Here is a 21,195-nt window from a genome sequence, read left to right on the forward strand (position 1 = left end):
CTTCCCTCCAGAGTCCGCTCATCGTTCTCCGCGCACCGTCCTTCCCTCCAGAGTCCGCTCATCGTTCTCCGCGCACCGTCCTTCCCTCCAGAGTTCGCTCATCGTTCTCCGCGCACCGTCCTTCCCTCCAGAGTCCTCTCATCGTTCTCCGCGCACCGTCCTTCCCTCCAGAGTCCTCTCATCGTTCTCCGCGCACCGTCCTTCCCTCTAGAGTCCTCTCATCGTTCTCCGAGCACCGTCCTTCCCTCCAGAGTCCTCTCATCGTTCTCCGCGCACCGTCCTTCCCTCCAGAGTCCGCTCATCGTTCTCCGTGCACCGTCCTTCCCTCCAGAGTCCTCTCATCGTTCTCCGTGCACCGTCCTTCCCTCCAGAGTCCTCTCATCGTTCTCCGCGCACCGTCCTTCCCTCCAGAGTCCTCTCATCGTTCTCCGCGCACCGTCCTTCCCTCCAGAGTTCGCTCATCGTTCTCCGCGCACCGTCCTTCCCTCCAGAGTCCGCTCATCGTTCTCCGCGCACCGTCCTTCCCTCCAGAGTCCTCTCATCGTTCTCCGCGCACCGTCCTTCCCTCCAGAGTCCGCTCATCGTTCTCCGCGCACCGTCCTTCCCTCCAGAGTCCGCTCATCGTTCTCCGCGCACCGTCCTTCCCTCCAGAGTCCGCTCATCGTTCTCCGCGCACCGTCCTTCCCTCCAGAGTCCTCTCATCGTTCTCCGCGCACCGTCCTTCCCTCCAGAGTCCTCTCATCGTTCTCCGCGCACCGTCCTTCCCTCCAGAGTCCGCTCATCGTTCTCCGCGCACCGTCCTTCCCTCCAGAGTCCGCTCATCGTTCTCCGCGCACCGTCCTTCCCTCCAGAGTTCGCTCATCGTTCTCCGCGCACCGTCCTTCCCTCCAGAGTCCTCTCATCGTTCTCCGCGCACCGTCCTTCCCTCCAGAGTCCGCTCATCGTTCTCCGCGCACCGTCCTTCCCTCCAGAGTCCTCTCATCGTTCTCCGCGCACCGTCCTTCCCTCCAGAGTCCTCTCATCGTTCTCCGCGCACCGTCCTTCCCTCCAGAGTCCTCTCATCGTTCTCCGTGCACTGTCCTTCCCTCTAGAGTCCTCTCATCGTTCTCCGAGCACCGTCCTTCCCTCCAGAGTTCGCTCATCGTTCTCCGCGCACCGTCCTTCCCTCTAGAGTCCGCTCATCGTTCTCCGTGCACTGTCCTTCCCTCCAGAGTCCTCTCATCGTTCTCCGCGCACCGTCCTTCCCTCCAGAGTCCTCTCATCGTTCTCCGCGCACCGTCCTTCCCTCCAGAGTCCTCTCATCGTTCTCCGCGCACCGTCCTCCCCTCCAGAGTCCTCTCATCGTTCTCCGCGCACCGTCCTTCCCTCCAGAGTCCTCTCATCGTTCTCCGCGCACCGTCCTTCCCTCCAGAGTCCGCTCATCGTTCTCCGCGCACCGTCCTTCCCTCTAGAGTCCTCTCATCGTTCTCCGCGCACCGTCCTTCCCTCCAGAGTCCTCTCATCGTTCTCCGCGCACCGTCCTTCCCTCTAGAGTCCGCTCATCGTTCTCCGCGCACCGTCCTTCCCTCCAGAGTCCGCTCATCGTTCTCCGCGCACCGTCCTTCCCTCCAGAGTCCTCTCATCGTTCTCCGCGCACCGTCCTTCCCTCCAGAGTCCTCTCATCGTTCTCCGCGCACCGTCCTTCCCTCCAGAGTCCTCTCATCGTTCTCCGCGCACTGTCCTTCCCTCCAGAGTCCTCTCATCGTTCTCCGCGCACCGTCCTTCCCTCCAGAGTCCTCTCATCGTTCTCCGCGCACCGTCCTTCCCTCCAGAGTCCTCTCATCGTTCTCCGCGCACCGTCCTCCCCTCCAGAGTCCTCTCATCGTTCTCCGCGCACCGTCCTTCCCTCCAGAGTCCTCTCATCGTTCTCCGCGCACCGTCCTTCCCTCCAGAGTCCGCTCATCGTTCTCCGCGCACCGTCCTTCCCTCTAGAGTCCTCTCATCGTTCTCCGCGCACCGTCCTTCCCTCCAGAGTCCTCTCATCGTTCTCCGCGCACCGTCCTTCCCTCTAGAGTCCTCTCATCGTTGTCCGCGCACTGTCCTTCCCTCCAGAGTCCTCTCATCGTTCTCCGCGCACCGCCCTTCCCTCTAGAGTCCGCTCATCGTTCTCCGCGCACCGTCCTTCCCTCCAGAGTCCGCTCATCGTTCTCCGCGCACCGTCCTTCCCTCCAGAGTCCTCTCATCGTTCTCCGCGCACCGTCCTTCCCTCTAGAGTCCGCTCATCGTTCTCCGCGCACCGTCCTTCCCTCCAGAGTCCGCTCATCGTTCTCCGCGCACCGTCCTTCCCTCCAGAGTCCGCTCATCGTTCTCCGCGCACCGTCCTTCCCTCCAGAGTCCTCTCATCGTTCTCCGCGCACCGTCCTTCCCTCCAGAGTCCTCTCATCGTTCTCCGCGCACCGTCCTTCCCTCCAGAGTCCGCTCATCGTTCTCCGCGCACCGTCCTTCCCTCCAGAGTCCGCTCATCGTTCTCCGCGCACCGTCCTTCCCTCCAGAGTCCTCTCATCGTTCTCCGCGCACCGTCCTTCCCTCCAGAGTCCTCTCATCGTTCTCCGCGCACCGTCCTCCCCTCCAGAGTCCTCTCATCGTTCTCCGCGCACCGTCCTTCCCTCCAGAGTCCTCTCATCGTTCTCCGCGCACCGTCCTTCCCTCCAGAGTCCGCTCATCGTTCTCCGCGCACCGTCCTTCCCTCCAGAGTCCGCTCATCGTTCTCCGCGCACCGTCCTTCCCTCCAGAGTCCTCTCATCGTTCTCCGCGCACCGTCCTCCCCTCCAGAGTCCTCTCATCGTTCTCCGCGCACCGTCCTTCCCTCCAGAGTCCTCTCATCGTTCTCCGCGCACCGTCCTTCCCTCCAGAGTCCTCTCATCGTTCTCCGCGCACCGTCCTTCCCTCCAGAGTCCTCTCATCGTTCTCCGCGCACCGTCCTTCCCTCCAGAGTCCTCTCATCGTTCTCCGAGCACCGTCCTTCCCTCCAGAGTCCTCTCATCGTTCTCCGCGCACCGTCCTTCCCTCCAGAGTCCTCTCATCGTTCTCCGCGCACCGTCCTTCCCTCCAGAGTCCTCTCATCGTTCTCCGAGCACCGTCCTTCCCTCCAGAGTCCTCTCATCGTTCTCCGCGCACCGTCCTTCCCTCCAGAGTCCTCTCATCGTTCTCCGAGCACCGTCCTTCCCTCCAGAGTCCTCTCATCGTTCTCAGCGCACCGTCCTTCCCTCCAGAGTCCGCTCATCGTTCTCCGCGCACCGTCCTTCCCTCCAGAGTCCGCTCATCGTTCTCCGCGCACCGTCCTTCCCTCCAGAGTCCTCTCATCGTTCTCCGCGCACCGTCCTCCCCTCCAGAGTCCTCTCATCGTTCTCCGCGCACCGTCCTTCCCTCCAGAGTCCGCTCATCGTTCTCCGCGCACCGTCCTTCCCTCCAGAGTCCTCTCATCGTTCTCCGAGCACCGTCCTTCCCTCCAGAGTCCTCTCATCGTTCTCCGAGCACCGTCCTTCCCTCCAGAGTCCTCTCATCGTTCTCCGAGCACCGTCCTTCCCTCCAGAGTCCTCTCATCGTTCTCAGCGCACCGTCCTTCCCTCCAGAGTCCGCTCATCGTTCTCCGAGCACCGTCCTTCCCTCCAGAGTTCGCTCATCGTTCTCCGCGCACCGTCCTTCCCTCCAGAGTCCTCTCATCGTTCTCCGCGCACCGTCCTTCCCTCCAGAGTCCTCTCATCGTTCTCCGCGCACCGTCCTTCCCTCCAGAGTCCTCTCATCGTTCTCCGCGCACCGTCCTTCCCTCCAGAGTCCGCTCATCGTTCTCCGCGCACCGTCCTCCCCTCCAGAGTCCGCTCATCGTTCTCCGAGCACCGTCCTTCCCTCCAGAGTCCTCTCATCGTTCTCAGCGCACCGTCCTTCCCTCCAGAGTCCGCTCATCGTTCTCCGAGCACCGTCCTTCCCTCCAGAGTTCGCTCATCGTTCTCCGCGCACCGTCCTTCCCTCCAGAGTCCTCTCATCGTTCTCCGCGCACCGTCCTTCCCTCCAGAGTCCGCTCACGCTCATCGTTTCTATTTTTACAGTCTGCGCATGTGCTGACTCGGGGACTGTGACACCAGAACTAAATATGGCGAACGCAGTGTCACTTAGTAGCTATCCAATCGTGAGCTCGCCACTAGCCGGGGGTGTGTCTTGTCTTGGCTCTGATTGGCTGCCGGTAGCAGTAGGCGGGGCATAGGTACTCGGTTTCACGCTCTCCGGTGAGTGACGCATCTCTCCGAGGAGCCGCGCGCATCATGCCCAACATCAAGATCTTCAGCGGGAGCTCCCACCAGGACTTGTCCCAGAAGATCGCGGACCGTCTGGGGCTGGAGCTGGGGCGAGTGGTCACCAAGAAGTTCAGCAACCAGGAGACGTGGTAAGATGGCGGAGAGCTGCCGGAGCCTGCACGATGGCCGGCGGGGCGGCACGGGGAGACCCACAGCACTGGCCGCTGAGAGCGGCCGCACTGCTTCATGGGACTTGTAGTTTCACTGAGCTCCGGCTACATGTGGAGGTGGCCAAGGAGACTCCCAGTCCCGGCATGCACCGCCGTAGATAACGGCCACCCAACCATAGACACGTGCGCGTTACATCCTCCGAGGCCACTGCGGTGTGTGGGGGCAAACATGGCGTCCTGCCCCCCCCCCAACAGACAGCACAGGGGGGCACTCACCACTGGCGGGAAAAGCACTGCCCCCCCCCAACAGGCAGCACAGGGGGCACTCACCACTGGCGGGAAAAGCACTGCCCCCCCCCCCAACAGGCAGCACAGGGGGGCACTCACCACTGGTGGGAAAAGCACTGCCCCCCCCCAACAGGCAGCACAGGGGGGCACTCACCACTGGTGGGAAAAGCACTGCCCCCTCCCCCCAACAGGCAGCACAGGGGGCACTCACCACTGGCGGGAAAAGCACTGCCCCCCCCCAACAGGCAGCACAGGGGGCACTCACCACTGGTGGGAAAAGCACTGCCCCCCCCCCCCCCAACAGGCAGCACAGGGGGGCACTCACCACTGGTGGGAAAAGCACTGCCCCCCCCCAACAGACAGCACAGGGGGGCACTCACCACTGGCAGGAAAAGCACTGCCCCCCCCCCCCCCAACAGGCAGCACAGGGGGGCACTCACCACTGGTGGGAAAAGCACTGCCCCCCCCCCAACAGGCAGCACAGGGGGGCACTCACCACTGGCGGGAAAAGCACTGCCCCCCCCAACAGACAGCACAGGGGGGCACTCACCACTGGCGGGAAAAGCACTGCCCCCCCCCAACAGGCAGCACAGGGGGGCACTCACCACTGGCGGGAAAAGCACTGCCCCCCCCAACAGACAGCACAGGGGGGCACTCACCACTGGCGGGAAAAGCACTGCCCCCCCCCAACAGGCAGCACAGGGGGGCACTCACCACTGGCGGGAAAAGCACTGCCCCCCCCCAACAGGCAGCACAGGGGGGCACTCACCACTGGCGGGAAAAGCACTGCCCCCCCCCCCAACAGGCAGCACAAGGGGCACTCACCACTGGTGGGAAAAGCACTGCCCCCCCCCCCCCAACAGGCAGCACAGGGGGGCACTCACCACTGGCGGGAAAAGCACTGCCCCCCCCAACAGACAGCACAGGGGGGCACTCACCACTGGCGGGAAAAGCACTGCCCCCCCCAACAGACAGCACAGGGGGGCACTCACCACTGGCGGGAAAAGCACTGCCCCCCCCCAACAGGCAGCACAGGGGGGCACTCACCACTGGCGGGAAAAGCACTGCCCCCCCCCAACAGGCAGCACAGGGGGGCACTCACCACTGGTGGGAAAAGCACTGCCCCCCCCCCCCCCAACAGGCAGCACAGGGGGGCACTCACCACTGGCGGGAAAAGCACTGCCCCCCCCCCCAACAGGCAGCACAGGGGGGCACTCACCACTGGTGGGAAAAGCACTGCCCCCCCCCAACAGACAGCACAGGGGGGCACTCACCACTGGCGGGAAAAGCACTGCCCCCCCCCCCCCAACAGGCAGCACAGGGGGCACTCACCACTGGTGGGAAAAGCACTGCCCCCCCCCCAACAGGCAGCACAGGGGGGCACTCACCACTGGCGGGAAAAGCACTGCCCCCCCCCCCCCCCCAACAGGCAGCACAGGGGGGCACTCACCACTGGTGGGAAAAGCACTGCCCCCCCCCCCCCCCCCCAACAGGCAGCACAGGGGGCACTCACCACTGGCGGGAAAAGCACTGCCCCCCCCCCCCAACAGGCAGCACAGGGGGCACTCACCACTGGCGGGAAAAGCACTGCCCCCCCCCCCCAACAGGCAGCACAGGGGGGCACTCACCACTGGCGGGAAAAGCACTGCCCCCCCCCCCCCCAACAGGCAGCACAGGGGGCACTCACCACTGGTGGGAAAAGCACTGCCCCCCCCCCAACAGGCAGCACAGGGGGGCACTCACCACTGGCGGGAAAAGCACTGCCCCCCCCCCCCCCCAACAGGCAGCACAGGGGGGCACTCACCACTGGTGGGAAAAGCACTGCCCCCCCCCCCCAACAGGCAGCACAGGGGGCACTCACCACTGGCGGGAAAAGCACTGCCCCCCCCCCCCAACAGGCAGCACAGGGGGCACTCACCACTGGCGGGAAAAGCACTGCCCCCCCCCCCCCCAACAGGCAGCACAGGGGGGCACTCACCACTGGCGGGAAAAGCACTGCCCCCCCCCCCCCAACAGGCAGCACAGGGGGCACTCACCACTGGCGGGAAAAGCACTGCCCCCCCCCCCCCAACAGGCAGCACAGGGGGCACTCACCACTGGTGGGAAAAGCACTGCCCCCCCCCCCCCAACAGGCAGCACAGGGGGCACTCACCACTGGCGGGAAAAGCACTGCCCCCCCCCCCAACAGGCAGCACAGGGGGCACTCACCACTGGTGGGAAAAGCACTGCCCCCCCCCCAACAGACAGCACAGGGGGGCACTCACCACTGGCGGGAAAAGCACTGCCCCCCCCCCCCAACAGGCGGCACAGGGGGCACTCACCACTGGCGGGAAAAGCACTGCCCCCCCCCAACAGGCAGCACAGGGGGCACTCACCACTGGCGGGAAAAGCACTGCCCCCCCCCCCAACAGGCAGCACAGGGGGCACTCACCACTGGTGGGAAAAGCACTGCCCCCCTTCCCAACAGGGGGCACTCACCACTGGTGGGAAAAGCACTGCCCCCCCCCCCCAACAGGCAGCACAGGGGGGCACTCACCACTGGTGGGAAAAGCACTGCCCCCCCCTCCCAACAGGCAGCACAGGGGGCACTCACCACTGGTGGGAAAAGCACTGCCCCCCCCCCAACAGACAGCACAGGGGGGCACTCACCACTGGCGGGAAAAGCACTGCCCCCCCCCCAACAGACAGCACAGGGGGCACTCACCACTGGCGGGAAAAGCACTGCCCCCCCTCCCAACAAGCAGCACAGAGGGCTCTCACCACTGGTGGGAAAAGCACTGCCCCCCCCCCCCCCCCCCCCAACAGGCAGTACAGGGGGCACTCACCACTGGTGGGAAAAGCACTGCCCCCCCCCCCCCAACAGGCAGTACAGGGGGGCACTCACCACTAGCGGGAAAAGCACTGCCCCCTCCCCCCCAACAGGCAGCACAGAGGGCACTCACCACTGGTGGGAAAAGCACTCTGCCCCCTCCCCCCAACAGGCAGTACAGGGGGGCACTCACCACTGGTGGGAAAAGCACTGCCCCCCCCAACAGGCAGCACAGAGGCCACTCACCACTGGTGGGAAAAGCACTGCCCCCCCCCCCCCCCCCAACAGGCAGTACAGGGGGGCACTCACCACTGGTGGGAAAAGCACTGCCCCCCCCCCCTCAACAGGCAGCACAGGGGGCACTCACCACTGGCGGGAAAAGCACTGCCCCCCCCCTTCAACAGGCAGCACAGGGGGGCACTCACCACTGGTGGGGAAAGCACTCTGCCCCCTCCCCCCAACAGGCAGTACAGGGGGGCACTCACCACTGGTGGGAAAAGCACTGCCCCCCCCCCCCCAACAGGCAGCACAGGGGGCACTCACCACTGGTGGGAAAAGCACTGCCCCCCCCTCCCCCCATCAGGCAGCACAGAGGGCACTCACCACTGGTGGGAAAAGCACTGCCCCCCCCTTCAACAGGCAGCACAGGGGGCACTCACCACTGGCGGGAAAAGCACTGCCCCCCCCTTCAACAGGCAGCACAGGGGGGCACTCACCACTGGTGGGAAAAGCACTCTGCCCCCCCCTCAACAGGCAGCACAGGGGCACTCACCACTGGCGGGAAAAGCACTGCCCCCCCCCTTCAACAGGCAGCACAGGGGGGCACTCACCACTGGTGGGAAAAGCACTCTGCCCCCTCCCCCCAACAGGCAGTACAGGGGGGCACTCACCACTGGTGGGAAAAGCACTGCCCCCCCCCCCCCCCCCCAACAGGCAGCACAGGGGGCACTCACCACTGGTGGGAAAAGCACTGCCCCCCCCCTCCCCCCATCAGGCAGCACAGAGGGCACTCACAACTGGTGGGAAAAGCACTGCCCCCCCCCCCCCCCCCAACAGGCAGCACAGAGGGCTCTCACCACTGGTGGGAAAAGCACTGCCCCCCCCCCCCCCCAACAGGCAGTACAGGGGGCACTCACCACTGGTGGGAAAAGCACTGCCCCCCCCCCCCCAACAGGCAGTACAGGGGGGCACTCACCACTAGCGGGAAAAGCACTGCCCCCTCCCCCCCAACAGGCAGCACAGAGGGCACTCGCCACTGGTGGGAAAAGCACTGCCCCCCCCCCCCCCCCCCCAACAGGCAGTACAGGGGGGCACTCACCACTGGTGGGAAAAGCACTGCCCCCCCCCTCAACAGGCAGCACAGGGGGCACTCACCACTGGCGGGAAAAGCACTGCCCCCCCCCTTCAACAGGCAGCACAGGGGGGCACTCACCACTGGTGGGAAAAGCACTGCCCCCCCCTCCCAACAGGCAGTACAGGGGGGCACTCACCACTGGTGGGAAAAGCACTGCCCCCCCCTCCCAACAGGCAGCACAGAGGCCACTCACCACTGGTGGGAAAAGCACTGCCCCCCCCCGCCCCCCCAACAGGCAGTACAGGGGGGCACTCACCACTGACACAATACCTGTATATAGAGGCTGATCGGCTGTTCTCCCCCACAGCTGTATGTGTCTCTGCTGTGTGACAGGCACAATACATGTATATAGAGGCTGATCGGCTGTTCTCCTCCACAGCTGTATGTGTCTCTGCTGTGTGACAGGTACAATACCTGTATATAGAGGCTGATCGGCTGTTCTCCCCCACAGCTGTATGTGTCTCTGCTGTGTGACACACAATATATGTATATAGAGGCTGATCGGCTGTTCTCCTCCACAGCTGTATGTGTCTCTGCTGTGTGACAGGCACAATACCTGTATATAGAGGCTGATCGGCTGTTCTCCTCCACAGCTGTATGTGTCTCTGCTGTGTGACAGGTACAATACCTGTATATAGAGGCTGATCGGCTGTTCTCCTCCACGGCTGTATGTGTCTCTGCTGTGTGACAGGTACAATACATGTATATAGAGGCTGATCGGCTGTTCTCCTCCACAGCTGTATGTGTCTCTGCTGTGTGACACACAATATATGTATATAGAGGCTGATCGGCTGTTCTCCTCCACAGCTGTATGTGTCTCTGCTGTGTGACAGGTACAATACCTGTATATAGAGGCTGATCGGCTGTTCTCCTCCACAGCTGTATGTGTCTCTGCTGTGTGACACAATACCTGTATATAGAGGCTGATCGGCTGTTCTCCTCCACAGCTGTATGTGTCTCTGCTGTGTGACACAATACCTGTATATAGAGGCTGATCGGCTGTTCTCCTCCACAGCTGTATGTGTCTCTGCTGTGTGACAGGTACAATACCTGTATATAGAGGCTGATCGGCTGTTCTCCTCCACAGCTGTATGTGTCTCTGCTGTGTGACACACAATACCTGTATATAGAGGCTGATCGGCTGTTCTCCTCCACAGCTGTATGTGTCTCTGCTGTGTGACAGGTACAATACCTGTATATAGAGGCTGATCGGCTGTTCTCCTCCACAGCTGTATGTGTCTCTGCTGTGTGACAGGTACAATACCTGTATATAGAGGCTGATCGGCTGTTCTCCTCCACAGCTGTATGTGTCTCTGCTGTGTGACACACAATACCTGTATATAGAGGCTGATCGGCTGTTCTCCTCCACAGCTGTATGTGTCTCTGCTGTGTGACAGGTACAATACATGTATATAGAGGCTGATCGGCTGTTCTCCTCCACAGCTGTATGTGCTCTGCTGTGTGACACACAATACCTGTATATAGAGGCTGATCGGCTGTTCTCCCCCACAGCTGTATGTGTCTCTGCTGTGTGACACACAATACCTGTATATAGAGGCTGATCGGCTGTTCTCCTCCACAGCTGTATGTGTCTCTGCTGTGTGACAGGTACAATACATGTATATAGAGGCTGATCGGCTGTTCTCCTCCACAGCTGTATGTGTCTCTGCTGTGTGACACACAATACATGTATATAGAGGCTGATCGGCTGTTCTCCTCCACAGCTGTATGTGTCTCTGCTGTGTGACACACAATACCTGTATATAGAGGCTGATCGGCTGTTCTCCTCCACAGCTGTATGTGTCTCTGCTGTGTGACAGGTACAATACCTGTATATAGAGGCTGATCGGCTGTTCTCCTCCACAGCTGTATGTGTCTCTGCTGTGTGACACACAATACCTGTATATAAAGGCTGATCGGCTGTTCTCCTCCACAGCTGTATGTGTCTCTGCTGTGTGACAGGTACAATACATGTATATAGAGGCTGATCGGCTGTTCTCCTCCACAGCTGTATGTGTCTCTGCTGTGTGACACACAATACCTGTATATAGAGGCTGATCGGCTGTTCTCCTCCACAGCTGTATGTGTCTCTGCTGTGTGACAGGTACAATACATGTATATAGAGGCTGATCCGCTGTTCTCCTCCACAGCTGTATGTGTCTCTGCTGTGACAGGTACAATACCTGTATATAGAGGCTGATCGGCTGTTCTCCTCCACAGCTGTATGTGCTCTGCTGTGTGACACACAATACCTGTATATAGAGGCTGATCGGCTGTTCTCCCCCACAGCTGTATGTGTCTCTGCTGTGTGACACACAATACCTGTATATAGAGGCTGATCGGCTGTTCTCCTCCACAGCTGTATGTGTCTCTGCTGTGTGACAGGTACAATACATGTATATAGAGGCTGATCGGCTGTTCTCCTCCACAGCTGTATGTGTCTCTGCTGTGTGACAGGTACAATACATGTATATAGAGGCTGATCGGCTGTTCTCCTCCACAGCTGTATGTGTCTCTGCTGTGTGACACACAATACCTGTATATAGAGGCTGATCGGCTGTTCTCCTCCACAGCTGTATGTGCTCTGCTGTGTGACACACAATACCTGTATATAGAGGCTGATCGGCTGTTCTCCCCCACAGCTGTATGTGTCTCTGCTGTGTGACACACAATACCTGTATATAGAGGCTGATCGGCTGTTCTCCTCCACAGCTGTATGTGTCTCTGCTGTGTGACAGGTACAATACCTGTATATAGAGGCTGATCGGCTGTTCTCCCCCACAGCTGTATGTGTCTCTGCTGTGTGACACACAATACCTGTATATAGAGGCTGATCGGCTGTTCTCCTCCACAGCTGTATGTGCTCTGCTGTGTGACACACAATACCTGTATATAGAGGCTGATCGGCTGTTCTCCTCCACAGCTGTATGTGTCTCTGCTGTGACAGGTACAATACATGTATATAGAGGCTGATCGGCTGTTCTCCTCCACGGCTGTATGTGTCTCTGCTGTGTGACAGGTACAATACCTGTATATAGAGGCTGATCGGCTGTTCTCCTCCACAGCTGTATGTGTCTCTGCTGTGTGACAGGTACAATACCTGTATATAGAGGCTGATCGGCTGTTCTCCCCCACAGCTGTATGTGTCTCTGCTGTGTGACAGGTACAATACATGTATATAGAGGCTGATCGGCTGTTCTCCTCCACAGCTGTATGTGTCTCTGCTGTGTGACAGGTACAATACATGTATATAGAGGCTGATCGGCTGTTCTCCTCCACAGCTGTATGTGTCTCTGCTGTGTGACAGGTACAATACATGTATATAGAGGCTGATCGGCTGTTCTCCTCCACAGCTGTATGTGTCTCTGCTGTGTGACACAATACATGTATATAGAGGCTGATCGGCTGTTCTCCTCCACAGCTGTATGTGTCTCTGCTGTGTGACAGGTACAATACCTGTATATAGAGGCTGATCGGCTGTTCTCCTCCACAGCTGTATGTGTCTCTGCTGTGTGACACAATACATGTATATAGAGGCTGATCGGCTGTTCTCCTCCACGGCTGTATGTGTCTCTGCTGTGTGACAGGTACAATACCTGTATATAGAGGCTGATCGGCTGTTCTCCCCCACAGCTGTATGTGTCTCTGCTGTGTGACAGGTACAATACATGTATATAGAGGCTGATCGGCTGTTCTCCTCCACGGCTGTATGTGTCTCTGCTGTGTGACAGGTACAATACATGTATATAGAGGCTGATCGGCTGTTCTCCTCCACGGCTGTATGTGTCTCTGCTGTGTGACAGGTACAATACATGTATATAGAGGCTGATCGGCTGTTCTCCTCCACAGCTGTATGTGTCTCTGCTGTGTGACAGGTACAATACATGTATATAGAGGCTGATCGGCTGTTCTCCTCCACAGCTGTATGTGTCTCTGCTGTGTGACAGGTACAATACATGTATATAGAGGCTGATCGGCTGTTCTCCTCCACGGCTGTATGTGTCTCTGCTGTGTGACACACAATACATGTATATAGAGGCTGATCGGCTGTTCTCCTCCACAGCTGTATGTGTCTCTGCTGTGTGACAGGTACAATACCTGTATATAGAGGCTGATCGGCTGTTCTCCTCCACAGCTGTATGTGTCTCTGCTGTGTGACAGGTACAATACATGTATATAGAGGCTGATCGGCTGTTCTCCTCCACAGCTGTATGTGTCTCTGCTGTGTGACAGGTACAATACATGTATATAGAGGCTGATCGGCTGTTCTCCTCAACAGCTGTATGTGTCTCTGCTGTGTGACAGGTACAATACCTGTATATAGAGGCTGATCGGCTGTTCTCCTCCACGGCTGTATGTGTCTCTGCTGTGTGACAGGTACAATACCTGTATATAGAGGCTGATCGGCTGTTCTCCTCCACGGCTGTATGTGTCTCTGCTGTGTGACACACAATACATGTATATAGAGGCTGATCGGCTGTTCTCCTCCACAGCTGTATGTGTCTCTGCTGTGTGACAGGTACAATACCTGTATATAGAGGCTGATCGGCTGTTCTCCTCCACAGCTGTATGTGTCTCTGCTGTGTGACAGGTACAATACATGTATATAGAGGCTGATCGGCTGTTCTCCTCCACAGCTGTATGTGTCTCTGCTGTGTGACAGGTACAATACATGTATATAGAGGCTGATCGGCTGTTCTCCCCCACAGCTGTATGTGTCTCTGCTGTGTGACAGGTACAATACCTGTATATAGAGGCTGATCGGCTGTTCTCCTCCACGGCTGTATGTGTCTCTGCTGTGTGACAGGTACAATACCTGTATATAGAGGCTGATCGGCTGTTCTCCTCCACAGCTGTATATGTCTCTGCTGTGTGACACACAATACATGTATATAGAGGCTGATCGGCTGTTCTCCTCCACAGCTGTATGTGTCTCTGCTGTGTGACACACAATACATGTATATAGAGGCTGATCGGCTGTTCTCCTCCACGGCTGTATGTGTCTCTGCTGTGTGACACACAATACATGTATATAGAGGCTGATCGGCTGTTCTCCTCCACAGCTGTATGTGTCTCTGCTGTGTGACAGGTACAATACATGTATATAGAGGCTGTTCTCCTCCACGGCTGTATGTGTCGCGGCTTTGTGACAGGTACAATACCTGTATATAGAGGCTGATCGGCTGTTCTCCTCCACGGCTGTATGTGTCTCTGCTGTGTGACAGGTACAATACATGTATATAGAGGCTGTTCTCCTCCACGGCTGTATGTGTCGCGGCTTTGTGACAGGTACAATACCTGTATATAGAGGCTGATCGGCTGTTCTCCCCCACGGCTGTATGTGTCGCGGCTTTGTGACAGGTACAATACCTGTATATAGAGGCTGATCGGCTGTTCTCCTCCACGGCTGTATGTGTCTCTGCTGTGTGACAGGTACAATACCTGTATATAGAGGCTGATCGGCTGTTCTCCTCCACGGCTGTATGTGTCTCTGCTGTGTGACAGGTACAATACATGTATATAGAGGCTGTTCTCCTCCACGGCTGTATGTGTCGCGGCTTTGTGACAGGTACAATACCTGTATATAGAGGCTGATCGGCTGTTCTCCTCCACAGCTGTATGTGTCTCTGCTGTGTGACAGGTACAATACCTGTATATAGAGGCTGATCCGCTGTTCTCCTCCACAGCTGTATGTGTCTCTGCTGTGTGACAGGTACAATACCTGTATATAGAGGCTGATCGGCTGTTCTCCTCCACAGCTGTATGTGTCTCTGCTGTGTGACAGGTACAATACCTGTATATAGAGGCTGATCCGCTGTTCTCCTCCACAGCTGTATGTGTCTCTGCTGTGTGACAGGTACAATACCTGTATATAGAGGCTGATCGGCTGTTCTCCTCCTCAGCTGTATGTGTCTCTGCTGTGTGACAGGTACAATACCTGTATATAGAGGCTGATCCGCTGTTCTCCTCCACAGCTGTATGTGTCTCTGCTGTGTGACAGGTACAATACCTGTATATAGAGGCTGATCCGCTGTTCTCCTCCACAGCTGTATGTGTCTCTGCTGTGTGACAGGTACAATACCTGTATATAGAGGCTGATCCGCTGTTCTCCTCCACAGCTGTATGTGTCTCTGCTGTGTGACAGGTACAATACCTGTATATAGAGGCTGATCCGCTGTTCTCCTCCACAGCTGTATGTGTCTCTGCTGTGTGACAGGTACAATACCTGTATATAGAGGCTGATCCGCTGTTCTCCTCCACAGCTGTATGTGTCTCTGCTGTGTGACAGGTACAATACCTGTATATAGAGGCTGATCGGCTGTTCTCCTCCACAGCTGTATGTGTCTCTGCTGTGTGACAGGTACAGTACCTGTATATAGAGGCTGATCGGCTGTTCTCCTCCACGGCTGTATATGTCTCTGCTGTGTGACAGGTACAATACATGTATATAGAGGCTGATCGGCTGTTCTCCTCCTCCACAGCTGTATGTGTCTCTGCTGTGTGACAGGTACAATACCTGTATATAGAGGCTGATCCGCTGTTCTCCTCCACAGCTGTATGTGTCTCTGCTGTGTGACAGGTACAATACCTGTATATAGAGGCTGATCCGCTGTTCTCCTCCACAGCTGTATGTGTCTCTGCTGTGTGACAGGTACAATACCTGTATATAGAGGCTGATCGGCTGTTCTCCTCCACGGCTGTATGTGTCTCTGCTGTGTGACAGGTACAATACCTGTATATAGAGGCTGATCGGCTGTTCTCCTCCACAGCTGTATGTGTCTCTGCTGTGTGACAGGTACAATACATGTATATAGAGGCTGATCGGCTGTTCTCCTCCACGGCTGTATGTGTCTCTGCTGTGTGACAGGTACAATACCTGTATATAGAGGCTGATCGGCTGTTCTCCTCCACAGCTGTATGTGTCTCTGCTGTGTGACAGGTACAATACATGTATATAGAGGCTGATCGGCTGTTCTCCTCCACGGCTGTATGTGTCTCTGCTGTGTGACAGGTACAATACCTGTATATAGAGGCTGATCGGCTGTTCTCCTCCACAGCTGTATGTGTCTCTGCTGTGTGACAGGTACAATACATGTATATAGAGGCTGATCGGCTGTTCTCCTCCACAGCTGTATGTGTCTCTGCTGTGTGACAGGTACAATACCTGTATATAGAGGCTGATCGGCTGTTCTCCTCCTCAGCTGTATGTGTCTCTGCTGTGTGACAGGTACAATACCTGTATATAGAGGCTGATCGGCTGTTCTCCTCCACAGCTGTATGTGTCTCTGCTGTGTGACAGGTACAATACCTGTATATAGAGGCTGATCGGCTGTTCTCCTCCACGGCTGTATGTGTCTCTGCTGTGTGACAGGTACAATACATGTATATAGAGGCTGATCGGCTGTTCTCCTCCACAGCTGTATATGTCTCTGCTGTGTGACAGGTACAATACATGTATATAGAGGCTGATCGGCTGTTCTCCTCCACAGCTGTATGTGTCTCTGCTGTGTGACACACAATACATGTATATAGAGGCTGATCGGCTGTTCTCCTCCACGGCTGTATGTGTCTCTGCTGTGTGACACACAATACATGTATATAGAGGCTGATCGGCTGTTCTCCTCCACGGCTGTATGTGTCGCGGCTTTGTGACAGGTACAATACCTGTATATAGAGGCTGATCGGCTGTTCTCCTCCACGGCTGTATGTGTCTCTGCTGTGTGACAGGTACAATACCTGTATATAGAGGCTGATCGGCTGTTCTCCCCCACGGCTGTATGTGTCGCGGCTTTGTGACAGGTACAATACCTGTATATAGAGGCTGATCGGCTGTTCTCCTCCACGGCTGTATGTGTCTCTGCTGTGTGACAGGTACAATACCTGTATATAGAGGCTGATCGGCTGTTCTCCTCCACGGCTGTATGTGTCTCTGCTGTGTGACAGGTACAATACATGTATATAGAGGCTGTTCTCCTCCACGGCTGTATGTGTCGCGGCTTTGTGACAGGTACAATACCTGTATATAGAGGCTGATCGGCTGTTCTCCTCCACAGCTGTATGTGTCTCTGCTGTGTGACAGGTACAATACCTGTATATAGAGGCTGATCCGCTGTTCTCCTCCACAGCTGTATGTGTCTCTGCTGTGTGACAGGTACAATACCTGTATATAGAGGCTGATCGGCTGTTCTCCTCCACGGCTGTATGTGTCTCTGCTGTGTGACAGGTACAATACATGTATATAGAGGCTGTTCTCCTCCACGGCTGTATGTGTCGCGGCTTTGTGACAGGTACAATACCTGTATATAGAGGCTGATCGGCTGTTCTCCTCCACAGCTGTATGTGTCTCTGCTGTGTGACAGGTACAATACCTGTATATAGAGGCTGATCCGCTGTTCTCCTCCACAGCTGTATGTGTCTCTGCTGTGTGACAGGTACAATACCTGTATATAGAGGCTGATCGGCTGTTCTCCTCCTCAGCTGTATGTGTCTCTGCTGTGTGACAGGTACAATACCTGTATATAGAGGCTGATCCGCTGTTCTCCTCCACAGCTGTATGTGTCTCTGCTGTGTGACAGGTACAATACCTGTATATAGAGGCTGATCCGCTGTTCTCCTCCACAGCTGTATGTGTCTCTGCTGTGTGACAGGTACAATACCTGTATATAGAGGCTGATCCGCTGTTCTCCTCCACAGCTGTATGTGTCTCTGCTGTGTGACAGGTACAATACCTGTATATAGAGGCTGATCGGCTGTTCTCCTCCTCCACAGCTGTATGTGTCTCTGCTGTGTGACAGGTACAATACCTGTATATAGAGGCTGATCCGCTGTTCTCCTCCACAGCTGTATGTGTCTCTGCTGTGTGACAGGTACAATACCTGTATATAGAGGCTGATCCGCTGTTCTCCTCCACAGCTGTATGTGTCTCTGCTGTGTGACAGGTACAATACCTGTATATAGAGGCTGATCGGCTGTTCTCCTCCACAGCTGTATGTGTCTCTGCTGTGTGACAGGTACAATACATGTATATAGAGGCTGATCGGCTGTTCTCCTCCACAGCTGTATGTGTCGCGGCTTTGTGACAGGTACAATACCTGTATATAGAGGCTGATCCGCCGGCGCGCTCCATGTATCCGGGTTCCCTCTGCAGCTTATTCAGTGAGCGCTATATCTTGCCGAATAAACAGGGACCCGATCAGATTGGGTCATTTTTAGTTGAGTACCGTGAGACGGTGTAGTCGTCGCTGGGCCACCAGGCGGTCACGCACAGTCGCCTTTTGGCCCTTCAGTGGCAGCATGTTGAGATCATTAAAGATAAAGTATTAATCAGGGCTGTAGAGTTGGAGTCATGGAGTTTAAAGTGGCGTCCATTTTGGTGGAGTCGGTGTAAAATGAATCAACTCCGACTCCTAACCTCTATAACACATTGGGTGCTGTAGTACAAGGCAGGATGTGCTGTAAAGGTTTCCATAGTAATATGGATAAGTTCTGAAATGTCTGTTCTGCTCCTGATCTCACAATCTGGGCTGTGAGTGGAGATGGAACTGCTGCACTTTATATACAGTCTCAGTAGTGACCGGGGCTGTGGAGTCGGAGTCAGGATGATTGAGGAGTCCGTCTGTGATTCACTGCTAATAAAGGCCAGACTGTGTTTTTCGCACTAATGCATCAATCTTTTTCTTTGCAGTGTTGAGATTGGGGAGAGCGTGCGAGGAGAGGACGTCTATATTGTCCAGAGCGGCTGCGGGGAGATAAATGACAACTTAATGGAACTTCTGATCATGATAAACGCCTGCAAGATCGCATCCGCCTGTCGAGTCACCGCCGTCATCCCATGCTTTCCATATGCACGCCAGGATAAGAAGGATAAGGTAAGGCCGCCTGTCACGTCACCAGTCATCCCATAGTTTCCATATGCACGCCATGATAAGGTAAGGCCGCCTGTCACGTCACCAGTCATCCCATAGTTTCCATATGCACGCCATGATAAGGTAAGGCCGCCTGTCACGTCACCAGTCATCCCATAGTTTCCATATGCACGCCATGATAAGGTAAGGCCGCCTGTCACGTCACCAGTCATCCCATAGTTTCCATATGCACGCCATGATAAGGTAAGGCCGCCTGTCACGTCACCAGTCATCCCATAGTTTCCATATGCACGCCATGATAAGGTAAGGCCGCCTGTCACGTCACCAGTCATCCCATAGTTTCCATATGCACGCCATGATAAGGTAAGGCCGCCTGTCGAGTCACCGCCGTCATCCCATGCTTTCCATATGCACGCCAGGATAAGGTATGGCCGCCTGTCACGTCATCCCATTTCCCATATGCACGCTATGATAAGATGGATGAGGTCGGGCCGCCTGCACACTGTAGTGTTAGGGATGAGGTCGGGCCGCCTGCACACTGTAGTGTTAGGGGTGAGGTCAGGCCGCCTGCACACTGTAGTGTTAGGGATGAGGTAGGGCCGCCTGCACACTGTAGTGTTAGGGATGAGGTCGGGCCGCCTGCACACTGTAGTGTTAGGGGTGAGGTCAGGCCGCCTGCACACTGTAGTGTTAGGGATGAGGTCAGGCCGCCTGCACACTGTAGTGTTAGGGGTGAGGTAGGGCTGCACACTGTAGTGTTAGGGATGAGGTAGGGCTGCCTGCACACTGTAGTGTTAGGGATGAGGTAGGGCCGCCTGCACACTGTAGTGTTAGGGATGAGGTAGGGCTGCCTGCACACTGTAGTGTTAGGGATGAGGTAGGACTGCACACTGTAGTGTTAGGGATGAGGTAGGGCCGCCTGCACACTGTAGTGTTAGGGATGAGGTCAGGCCGCCTGCACACTGTAGTGTTAGGGATGAGGTAGGCCTGCGCACTGTAGTGTTAGGGATGAGGTCAGGCCGCCTGCACACTGTAGTGTTAGGGATGAGGTAGGGCCGCCTGCACACTGTAGTGTTAGGGATGAGGTAGGGCCGCCTGCACACTAGTGTTAGGGATGAGGTAGGGCCGCCTGCACACTGTAGTGTTAGGGATGAGGTAGGGCCGCCTGCACACTGTAGTGTTAGGGATGAGGTCGGGCCGCCTGCTCACTGTAGTGTTAGGGATGAGGTCGGGCCGCCTGCACACTGTAGTGTTAGGGATGAGGTCGGGCCGCCTGCACACTGTAGTGTTAGGGATGAGGTAGGGCCGCCTGCACACTGTAGTGTTAGGGATGAGGTAGGGCCGCCTGCACACTGTAGTGTTAGGGGTGAGGTAGGGCCGCCTGCACACTGTAGTGTTAGGGATGAGGTAGGACCGCCTGCACACTGTAGTGTTAGGGATGAGGTAGGGCCGCCTGCACACTGTAGTGTTAGGGATGAGGTAGGCCTGCGCACTGTAGTGTTAGGGATGAGGTCAGGCCGCCTGCACACTGTAGTGTTAGGGATGAGGTAGGGCCGCCTGCACACTGTAGTGTTAGGGATGAGGTCAGGCCGCCTGCACACTGTAGTGTTAGGGATGAGGTAGGGCCGCCTGCACACTGTAGTGTTAGGGATGAGGTAGGGCCGCCTGCACACTGTAGTGTTAGGGATGAGGTAGGGCCGCCTGCACACTGTAGTGTTAGGGATGAGGTAGGGCCGCCTGCACACTGTAGTGTTAGGGATGAGGTCGGGCCGCCTGCACACTGTAGTGTTAGGGATGAGGTCGGGCCGCCTGCACACTGTAGTGTTAGGGATGAGGTAGGGCCGCCTGCACACTGTAGTGTTAGGGATGAGGTAGGGCTGCACACTGTAGTGTTAGGGATGAGGTAGGGCTGCACACTGTAGTGTTAGGGATGAGGTCGGGCCGCCTGCACACTGTAGTGTTAGGGATGAGGTAGGGCCGCCTGCACACTGTAGTGTTAGGGATGAGGTAGGGCCGCCTGCACACTGTAGTGTTAGGGATGAGGTAGGGCCGCCTGCACACTGTAGTGTTAGGGATGAGGTAGGGCCGCCTGCACACTGTAGTGTTAGGGATGAGGTCGGGCCGCCTGCACACTGTAGTGTTAGGGATGAGGTCGGGCCGCCTGCACACTGTAGTGTTAGGGATGAGGTAGGGCCGCCTGCACACTGTAGTGTTAGGGATGAGGTAGGGCTGCACACTGTAGTGTTAGGGATGAGGTCGGGCCGCCTGCACACTGTAGTGTTAGGGATGAGGTAGGGCTGCACACTGTAGTGTTAGGGATGAGGTAGGGCCGCCTGCACACTGTAGTGTTAGGGATGAGGTAGGCCTGCGCACTGTAGTGTTAGGGATGAGGTCAGGCCGCCTGCACACTGTAGTGTTAGGGATGAGGTAGGGCCGC

At 56.8% G+C, this 21,195-nt stretch overlaps 1 protein-coding gene across 2 annotated transcripts in view; it reads left to right on the plus strand.

Moving 5' to 3' along the window:
• The first annotated feature begins 4,217 nt into the window (after positions 1 to 4,217).
• LOC138638946 (ribose-phosphate pyrophosphokinase 1) overlaps positions 4,218 to 21,195 on the plus strand; it is a 48,815-nt gene continuing 31,837 nt past the window's right edge. Inside the window, exons 1-2 of one of the 2 annotated variants that reach the window (XM_069728706.1) lie at positions 4,218 to 4,420; positions 18,578 to 18,761. In XM_069728706.1, the coding sequence (XP_069584807.1) occupies positions 4,299 to 4,420; positions 18,578 to 18,761 (306 nt within the window). In that variant the 5' untranslated portion in view covers positions 4,218 to 4,298. The remainder of the gene's footprint in view (positions 4,421 to 18,577; positions 18,762 to 21,195) is intronic. The other variant, XM_069728705.1, reaches the window with a different exon arrangement.

Source organism: Ranitomeya imitator, chromosome 5 (assembly GCF_032444005.1).
Source record: "Ranitomeya imitator isolate aRanImi1 chromosome 5, aRanImi1.pri, whole genome shotgun sequence".
In the NCBI taxonomy this organism is placed as follows: Eukaryota; Metazoa; Chordata; class Amphibia; order Anura; family Dendrobatidae; genus Ranitomeya; species Ranitomeya imitator.